The sequence below is a fragment of the Lolium rigidum genome, chromosome 7, assembly GCF_022539505.1.
Source record: "Lolium rigidum isolate FL_2022 chromosome 7, APGP_CSIRO_Lrig_0.1, whole genome shotgun sequence".
Lineage (NCBI taxonomy): Eukaryota > Viridiplantae > Streptophyta > Magnoliopsida > Poales > Poaceae > Lolium > Lolium rigidum.
The window spans coordinates 311,163,690-311,172,880 of NC_061514.1; the positions used below are offsets into that span (position 1 = coordinate 311,163,690).

General features: G+C 44.6%; 2 protein-coding genes across 3 annotated transcripts; one reads left to right on the forward strand and one right to left on the reverse strand.

Annotated features, from left to right (window-relative positions):
• The first annotated feature begins 727 nt into the window (after window positions 1–727).
• On the forward strand, window positions 728–2,758 carry LOC124674963 (putative 4-hydroxy-4-methyl-2-oxoglutarate aldolase 2). The gene is made up of 3 exons (XM_047211015.1): window positions 728–953; window positions 1,067–1,137; window positions 1,983–2,758. The coding sequence occupies exon 3, from the start codon at window positions 1,996–1,998 to the stop codon at window positions 2,500–2,502; it is 507 nt and encodes a 168-aa protein (XP_047066971.1). The 5' UTR covers window positions 728–953; window positions 1,067–1,137; window positions 1,983–1,995; the 3' UTR covers window positions 2,503–2,758.
• Window positions 2,759–5,289: 2,531 nt separating this feature from the next.
• Window positions 5,290–8,991, reverse strand: LOC124676064. 2 transcript variants are annotated; one of them, XM_047212145.1, is made up of 4 exons: window positions 8,698–8,991; window positions 8,099–8,181; window positions 5,878–6,075; window positions 5,290–5,773 (listed from the first exon to the last, which is right to left on the reverse strand). In XM_047212145.1, exons 2-4 carry the CDS (start codon window positions 8,171–8,173, stop codon window positions 5,675–5,677), a joined length of 372 nt encoding a protein of 123 aa, XP_047068101.1. In that variant the 5' UTR covers window positions 8,174–8,181; window positions 8,698–8,991; the 3' UTR covers window positions 5,290–5,674. The 2 variants fall into 2 exon arrangements, with proteins under 2 accessions (XP_047068101.1, XP_047068100.1); XM_047212144.1 differs by having other exon boundaries at window positions 8,099–8,991.
• Between the last annotated feature and the right edge of the window lie 200 nt (window positions 8,992–9,191).

Here is a 9,191-nt window from a genome sequence, read left to right on the forward strand (position 1 = left end):
GAATCCTCAACCAAAACTGCTCGTCAACACCTTCTGCTCCTCTTTGGGTTCGACACTCTTATTTATCGAGAGTACTATGATACACCCCTATATACTTGTGGGTCATCACGGCGTCGTAGCGGGAGAGTTTCCCGCGCCGCGCGCTGGCATCACTGACAGCGTGGCCCCATCGCAAAACTCGAGGCGCCAGCGCGCACGATTCGTGCCCAATTGGGCTCGAAATTGCGTCGGCGCTTTTTGAGGCGCCGGTGTGAGCCCATTTTCATTGCCACCCCCTTAAAATACTATCGTGGCCGCTATCGAGAGGCGGGCGCCGGTGGAGATGCTCTAACTTCCATATTATCACATTAACACAGTTTACGTAGCTCCGATGTGCCAAGGCAGCATCAAGTTTAGCTTAGAAGGCATCACCAGGCATTGGAGATTTTTTTTAAGTATCAAGTCACCTGAAAAAATACAAATGCAGTTCAGAAAGAAATGCAACTCGTTTTAGTTGCATTTTCGGGTAGAAAAGTGCAGTTGTATTTTTTTATGTTGGAAAATGCAACCCAAAATCATCTCTGCTCAGCTTTTAATACTCTTTTTTTGCAAGCTAGAAAATTCTAAGACATACTAGCAAATCCGAAAGAAAGATGATGTAGTAGCACATAGGTCTGTTTCACTGTACATGCAGGCAGCTAACCAACCTGATGCAGGTCATGTCACGCTCACACAGGCCGTGACACATGACACTGGTCGGGCGAGCACGAGCACGGCGACCTCGTCCATCCGCTCCGCCACCCACCACCAAAGGCATCATCTTTTTCCTCTAGACCAGAAAGCAGTAGCTCCGCTTCTTCTTTCCCCCTAATTCCACCCCTTCTTCCCCAACCCAGGCGTCCTCCTCTTTCCTTGGATTGGATCCCATTCCTCCCTTCTGATCGGAGGAGACCGCTGCTGGAGTGAACGTCTCGGTAAGGGATCCGAATCTCTCCGTTGCTTCCATTTCGGGTCTCCGCTGCGCTCGCCGTCCCCGCCGGATCTCTATTCCTTTACTTCAGGATCGATCTCATCTCAGATTTCACAGGACTGCCTCCCGCCCTCCCACACCTCCTTCGCCTTCTCACTTCCGGAGACCAACCGGCGGCGCGCGACCAGGTAATTCCACCTTCCCAGTTTCCTCTGCTCCTGTCCCCTGATTTGCTAGGTTGTGGGGGAGGAGAGTGATCTGGTGAGATCATCACAATGGATTCCAATGTTTTCTGTCGTAATCCGAGTGAGCCAGCCAGGACGGTCATGTACAGCTTTCCGATAATATATACTCCGTATATATACAAGGGATGGTCGTTTTGTTGTGCTCCTTATGTGTTGCAGTCACTCATAGTTGTTTAGCTACGCGATTCAGGATGCCTACCCAACTGTTAACTGTAGTATTATGATCTTCAATTCATGATTCCCATCTGTTTGGAAAATTTGTTGTTATGCTGATCGATTGAATGAATCCGTAGCTTTACTTTGCTTACTCCTGTTGATTACGCTCCATGCTCGTTAGTAACGTGTGCTCTTTTTTTTCATGCCAAGCAGCCCTGAAGCTACTTACCATCATCCTTATTGTGGCATGAGCTTAATTGCATAATTTGCAGATTTTTGAAACAATCATCCTTATTACTATCTGAAGCTACCTACTATCATCCTGAATCCATGATTTTCCATCTGTCCGGAAAATTTGTTGGTATGCTGATCGATTTCCAAAACATTCATTGTTATGCTCCAGTTCATGATTTCCATCTATTACTTTGCTTACTCCTATTGACAAAGATTTGTGCTCAGTAGTAATCTTTCTCCCCTTTTCATGCTAAGCAGCCCTGAGTATCATGAGCTTAATTGCATAATTTGCATATATTTGGATAATCCATTGTTATGCTGAGTTTGTATTGGTGATTGAATGACCGGCTTTACTCCTGCTGACAACGTTTGCTTTTTCTTGTTCTGATACCATGCAGCTCTTAAGCTAAAATGGCAGCCTTGCCATTGGCTACCGCGGAGGTCTGCGACGCAAACTCGCACCTGATCACCAACGGCGAGCTCCGCGCCCTCCAGCCCATCTTCCAGATCTACGGGAGGCGGCAGGTCTTCGCTGGCCCCATCGTGACACTCAAGGTGTTTGAGGACAACGTCCTAGTGCGTGAGTTCCTGGAGGAGAAGGGCCAGGGCAGGGTGCTGGTGGTCGACGGCGGTGCCAGCCTGCGCTGCGCCATCCTGGGTGGCAACCCCGTCCAGCAGGCGCAGAACAACGGTTGGGCGGGCATCGTGGTGAACGGGTGCATCCGGGACGTGGACGAGATCAACGGGTGCGACATTGGCGTGCGGGCCCTCAACTCGCACCCAATGAAGGCAAACAAGAAGGGGATGGGCGAGAAGCATGTCCCAGTGACCATTGCTGGCACCAGGATCTGCGACGGCGAGTGGCTCTACGCTGACACCGACGGGATCCTCGTCTCCAGGACTGAGCTGATCGTGTAGTCGTCGATGTTTAGAGTGTGTGTTTATTCCCCTCTGGATGGATGTATTGTCTTGAAAGTAAAAAATATGATGAAAACCGGGCTCTGTGTAAAAAGATAGTAGGAGGCAGACGAGGAGGGCTGCTGTTGCTGCGTGCTTCTGCCCCTCCAAACTGAATATGCTGCTATATCTGAAGCCTAAACATTGTAATAAGATAGCTTGGCGAATGGGAATAATAATTGGTGCCTTACTTAAACATAGATTTCTATCTCGCGCATCTTCAATTTGAGGTGTTTTCTCATGAGAAACCTTGAGGCATTAACATGGTACATGTTCATCTCTAGCCATGGCTGTACTATCACAAAGAGTGATGGAACTTAACATCTGTGTGTGCCAGCTGAGACTGCATGAACTGCAGCCTGATTTATCTGACCTGTGGTGTCATAATAGCCCATGAACCGCGTTCCTGTGATGCTGTCTCAAGGATTACGAGTCGAAAAATCGAGCCGAGTTGTTAGGGTATCGACTCATAGACTAATCGTGGCTAGTCTAGACTAGTGCTCGACTAGTCGACATGTACTCTGTCAGTAGCTAGTACAAAATAAGTTGAACACAAGTTATGTAACATAATAATACTATAACCTAGACAGCTATCCACCGGTACTTCTAGATAATTGTTCATGCCCAAATTGAGTGGATCGAGTCGAATTACAACGACAAGTCTAGACTAGTCCATGACTAGTCACTCGACCACTTCACTCTATGAACTAGTCGAGTCGAGAAAGCTAGTCGATAATTAAGTTAGGACTCATACCTTCCTCTCCCCGTCCACAGTAACGAGAGGCGATTTGTGAAATCCCGTAGGCTTCCCACTTCGCCGGCGCCGATTCGTCGGGTCCCTCGGCCTCCGCCGGCCGCTCCGGCGGCGGGAGGGCGGGGGAGCCTCGTCTCGCTCCGTGTATATAGTAGGGGTGCGTATGGTTTCCAGCCGGCGGCGTCGGGGCGGAGCGGCGCGGCCGGAGTGGTTTTGCAGGCGGTGGTTCTTCCCTTCGACGGCGGTGCTTTCCGGAGTCCCGGCGTCGATCTACCGTCTCCGTCGAGCCCGCAGGTCTACGGAGCTGCCGGCCTCGACTTCCCCACTGCCGGATGCCGCGGGGCGGCGGATCTGGCTGGAGTTGCTGAAGGTGAAGGTGGTACCGTACCAGATCGAGGATGGCGTCAGCGATGCAAGGTGGAGGTTCCTCGGAGCCGAGTTCTATCGACTTCCCGTCCGCCAGGGGTCTCCTTCCGTTCCAGGGCTGTAGTGGAGGAGCGGCGGCGGCGCGCCGTAGTACGTCTTCGTTGTTGTCGTCGTCTTCGTTTGCTTGCAGGACCGGCTTGTAATTTCTTTGTTTCTTTGGGTTGTTCTGTAAGCTTCCTGGTATAATATCACTTGATCTTTCCTCGCAAAAAAAAAAAAAGTTAGGACTCATAGACTAGTCGCACTCATAATCCATGTGTTGTGTGCTACTTGATGATTAACCATCCATGGGGAACACGCTGCCACTAGTGGAGAACATGTCTGTTGTCGCGGGCCGTTAGAGGCTTTTGTCTCGGCCGGCCACCCAGGACAACAGAGGCGGGGCAAAAGGCCCAACCTTTTGTCCCGGCCTGGTTACCAGCTAGGACATAAAGTCCACCACGTGGCTGCGATGCAGGTGTTTGGGCTGGAGAACCTTTTGTCCCGGCTCGTAATCACAACCAGGACAAAATGTTTTTTTTTCTTTTTTCATTTTTCATTTTTCATTTTCAATTTTCAATTTTTTGTTACTCTCTCATTTGGACCATTTTTAACACTAATTACACATAATCTATACTTAAATTCTAGACTTGGTCACTTACCGGTCGGTCACACATCCTCACACTACTCCACCCTCCGCACGCTCAATTTCTCGGTTCTTTCCTGCCATGCTCCCGCGAATGTGGTTGTACCTTGTTGTAAATACTACTATAAGATAATAATATAGCATTCCAATGTGAGGAATTTGAATATCTTTAAATCTTTAAACCGCAAGTGGACAAATAATATATGCATAACTATTAGAAAAATGTGAGGAATTTGAATATGGAATAATTTCAATTTTATTCATTTATTAATATTATTATCAAATAATATATACATTATTCATATAATATGGCCAAATAATTAATACCTTTCAATCCTTAAACCGCAAGTGGACAAATAATATATGCACAACTATTATAAAAACTAGCAAAGATCGGCGCGGCGGCACGCCGCGCCAGTATACAGATGAAAAATTTGGTGAAAAAATACGGATACACCACTGAAATTATAATATATATTTAGACTAAACCTAAACTTAAAATGGGACAATTATATTTTTCCATTATTATTTTCATCTTAGTGTGTGCACTGGCAATAGAGAAAAACAACTACCAGTCCAAAGCAGATAATAAAGGAAGCTAAAAACATAAATATTGTGAATAGGTAGAGGCATTACCTTTAATAAAATATAGGCAGGCACATGTTTTTTTGTCTTCTTACTTTCAACAGCTTGCCTTCTTTACTTTTAAAAGATGTAGTTAACTACAAGTATGTTACAGAAATAATAGTAGGTGATATCAATGACACATTGTAAAGTAAAATAGTGAAATCACCAGAAATTGTTTTATTTAGAAATTATTGAGCTTTGATTTGTACCAGTCTCTAAACATGCATATGACATTGTAACCATCTAAATCCAAAAGCAAAATATTTTTGCCAATAAACTCAGCAAAGTAAATATATTGAAGATCATAATGTGCTTGAGTTGAAAAATGCATATACATCATTGGCACACAGTGTCCAAAAGCAAACAGATCACATGGTACCACTACGACTAAGAAGTGCTCCCCTCTTAGAGATCGCACCTTTTGAGTAATTTGTGCTCATATCCGGTCACTATGCTAACACAGCGGCTGTAGACCAATGCAGGTCATCGCAAGAAGCGCTTGTGAGCAATGGCTACCAGTTGGTGAAAATGAGTGTAGCCGACACACTGTATGGGCCTTAAACAACAGAAAACGGGGCCCATAACAAAGCTACCTGGCTGCACACACCAGCCAAAAAGCAGCTTGCATACAGCAGAAACGGTAGCATCTTACACTTCACATCCCATGCGACTCATATATTAAGCACACGAACATGTGTAACCTAGTCATTATCCGAGAAATACAACCCCTTCTTCGACGTTGGGTTCTGGCTAGCACCAATATTCTTGCGCTTTATTCCTTCAGTGGCATCGGAGCCAGTCTACAACATCAACATATTGTCTGTCAGAAATCCAAAAACACTAGTACCCCCTTCTAAGACTGTCAAATTATACCTCACTGACTTTTTTCCCCATCAAGATATACCTCATTGATAGCGGATGCTGATGATGATGTACTTTGTGGCGTGAGATCCATGGGCGGCGGCAGAGTTGAAGTCTCACCAGGACCTTGAGCCTGCTTTGGAGTTTCAGGAGTAGAGAGGCCTTTGCAGCTCTGGCCTAAAGCTGAACCATCTATGCCCTGCCGCAGGGCAACATTGACATGGATGATGGGATCAACAATCTGCATGTGGAAGTGTGCTGGTAAAGCACATATTGCTATTCACAGAAAAAACCACATATTGCTAGTAAGTGTAAAATTTCGCCAGCTGCTTACTTACATGTGCCATAATGCTACACATAGAAATCAACTATAATGACGCACCTGGAGAGTAAGCACCTAAGATAACAAAATTCTACTGATAAATTTTCAATTTGGTCGCTTCTTCTGCGTACTTGCCATATTTAGTTCAACCAAGAGGGGAATGTAGATTTAATTTTGCATCAACGCCCTCAGGTAATTATGAGATTTACGCTAAAATGATTGCAAAAAAGCTCTGGAGTTAGAGCCTACCAAGTAACGCCCTCTCTTCTCATATCGAGTCGTCAACTTGTTTGACATGGGAAAGGTGGAAATCAAGCTTGGGGTTCCAAATAAGTAGCTACTTTTTATCTCAAGTCTGAACAACCTAAAGCATCTAACAACAACAAAATAAATATGCTAAAAAGTTCAATGTCTTCATAAATAAAGGAGAGCAACCACTTCTTAGAAAGGAACAGTAACCTTATGCCAACCAATTCATTCTTCAGCGTTGCGCCCGTCAGTAGTTCAAGAATAAATGGTGCTTTCATGTTAAATTACAACGGACACTGTAGGTGTGATAGAAAACGGAGGATAAGGAATGTGTAAAAACATTTGACATCTTCCTTATCCCCCGTAGTGTCATTCTGATGTCATCTTGTAGTAGTACGTGAAAGGAGGTTACCATGTCATATTCCCCAAACTTATCTATACTCTTCCTGATTTTTCTCAATCTGCCACCGATGTATTACTACTACAACCACACTTATTTTAATCTTGGATTCGAAAAAGGGTTAAATTTCTTGCTGAATAGTACAACAGTACCAGCAATACAGATATTTATTTAGTCGATACAAATTGCGACCCAGATCTCGCGAATATATCAATTCCAGCCAACGATGACACTATGACTTCAATTCGATTGATTCTTAACAAATTAATATTTTCAATTTGTGAGGACCGTTCTCTCTATATAAGAAATCATTAGTTAAGAAGAATAGTGAATTCGAAAAAGGGTTAAATTTCTCAACCTGCCGCCGATGTATTAATAAATATCACATATACTACTACAACCACACTTATTTTAATCTTGGATTTGAAAAAGAGGTTAAATTTCTTGCTGAATAGTACAACAGTACCGGCAATACACATTATAGACGAAAATAAAAATTGTAGGGACATCACCAGACATATGGATTCCTTCTCTGAATCAATTCATATACAAAATATTCAGAAGCAGCAAAGAAAAATCTTTCTTGTATTAAAACAGTAGAATCGGTTATGACACACAATTGTGGTTGTTTGAAGATCTCTAGATGGCACATGCTACAAGTTATTATTGATAAACTACGATGCAGATGATCAAAGTTCTCCTTATAAAGATGTTTGCAAGCTCATCATATTGATATTCATACAGACCTATAAAATAACACTCAACTATTTTACAGTGGCTTGGACAGGGACACTAAGAACATCTGCTCCATGCAATGTAGCATTTTCTAAGATTTAGTCGGTAAAACCATATCAATATTCAAGGCAGCTAAAATAAGTTCAAAACCAGATGATTTATCTTGAGGACCAATAAAAAATATCAGTGCATGGAATAAATATCTATGCAGGGTTTGAGACCAAAATAAATCAATTCCTTTTAACTACAGGCTCAAGAGTCAAGAAGTAGAATGCAATTTTATTCACTGATGCACATGAAACAAACTAACCAAGCTCTCCGATTTAACACGACGCATGTCAACCAAGAACTAAAAGAGATGAGGACAGACCCGGCAAACTTGCTTGTGTGTTTGGCGCTATTGTAAGATTGAGATAGCAAACCTAGAATAAATCTAAGGAAAAAATTGCATTGTGGTCAACTGGTGGTGTTCATTGGAATGAACTTATAAGGGGAAATAAAAGGTGGGAGAGAGAGAACACCAGATCGACGAAGAGGAGGAAATGAGTAATGTGTCACCTGGAGTCCGCGTGCCAGTGGTCCACGAACTGAATGCCACATTTGTGTTCCACGTGCCCGTGGCGCTACACACATGGCTCTGTCTGCAATTTGCATGTATCAAACCAAAACATGGTCATAGAGGAAGATGTTATCTCCATAATACATCTGAACTAATGAGAGAAGAGGATACATGTACTTTGTAGATTAAAGGTGCTAAAAATCATATGTGTTTTCTAGAAAATGTCTAAGATACATAGAGGAGGGCGCACTTTCTTTTGTGCATCTTCTTGATTTATTCAACACAAAGTAACTGATTCCCCAACAGCCAGGACAACATAGAGAAAAACATACATATATTTTAAAGATTAAATGTAAGAACATATTGCAGATTGTTACTCCAAAGTATAACAAAATATTTAGCTGTATTTGAAGCCGAGAAATCAGCTGAGGGCCAGATTATCAAACACCGAACTGAATTGCATCTAAATTGAAACTACCAATTACAAAGCAACCAGGTAACTAATAATCATATGATGGCTCTGTCCATGCATGAATTATGAACTCTTGGTGGAAAAAATTAAGAGGGGAACCAGAGGTAGGGAAGATGCTGCCGAAACCTGTGTGAACCCGAATCTGCCGTCTCTGCACAGAAGAAGGAGAGGAGGTGAGTCCTCAAGCAGCAATCCCTGCGCATCCTAGAGCTGCCGCTGTTGTGCCCCCTAGAGCTTCCGCTGTCATGCTCTGCATACGTCACCCCGGCGCCGCACTCCATGGTCGCTATTGTCAGGAGTAGCAATTCGCCGCGCGGTCACGCGCCACCACGCGCTGTCTTAGAGAGAGGCTAGAGCAGCTGTTATTCCGCGCCTTCGAATCGCCATCGTCTCACGCCGCAACCCCCTGTAGCCGCGATCTCAAATCATCGTCTGTGAGCCCCGGCGTCGCACGCCCGTAGCACGCGGGAGTGGCGGCTACACGGGGTAGAGGTGCGGCCCTTGAGCCCTCGCCGTCGCGCGCCCGTAACAGCGGGAGCGACGGCTCCACGGGGCATAGAATCGGCCCTTGAGCCCCAGCCATGGCGCGCCCGTAACTCGCCGCCGCTAAACATGGGAGG

Excerpts from the sequence above, each read along its gene's own strand:
- LOC124674963 (XM_047211015.1), top strand. The coding sequence starts at position 1,996 with ATGGCAGCCTTGCCATTGGCTACCGCGGAGGTCTGCGACGCAAACTCG.
- LOC124676064 (XM_047212144.1), bottom strand. The coding sequence starts at position 8,194 with ATGCAAATTGCAGACAGAGCCATGTGTGTAGCGCCACGGGCACGTGGA. Across the intron at positions 6,076-8,098 it reads CACTGGCACGCGGACTCCAG|ATTGTTGATCCCATCATCCA; the intron begins GTGACACATTAC and ends TTCCACATGCAG. Across the intron at positions 5,774-5,877 it reads CAGCATCCGCTATCAATGAG|ACTGGCTCCGATGCCACTGA; the intron begins GTATATCTTGAT and ends TTGATGTTGTAG.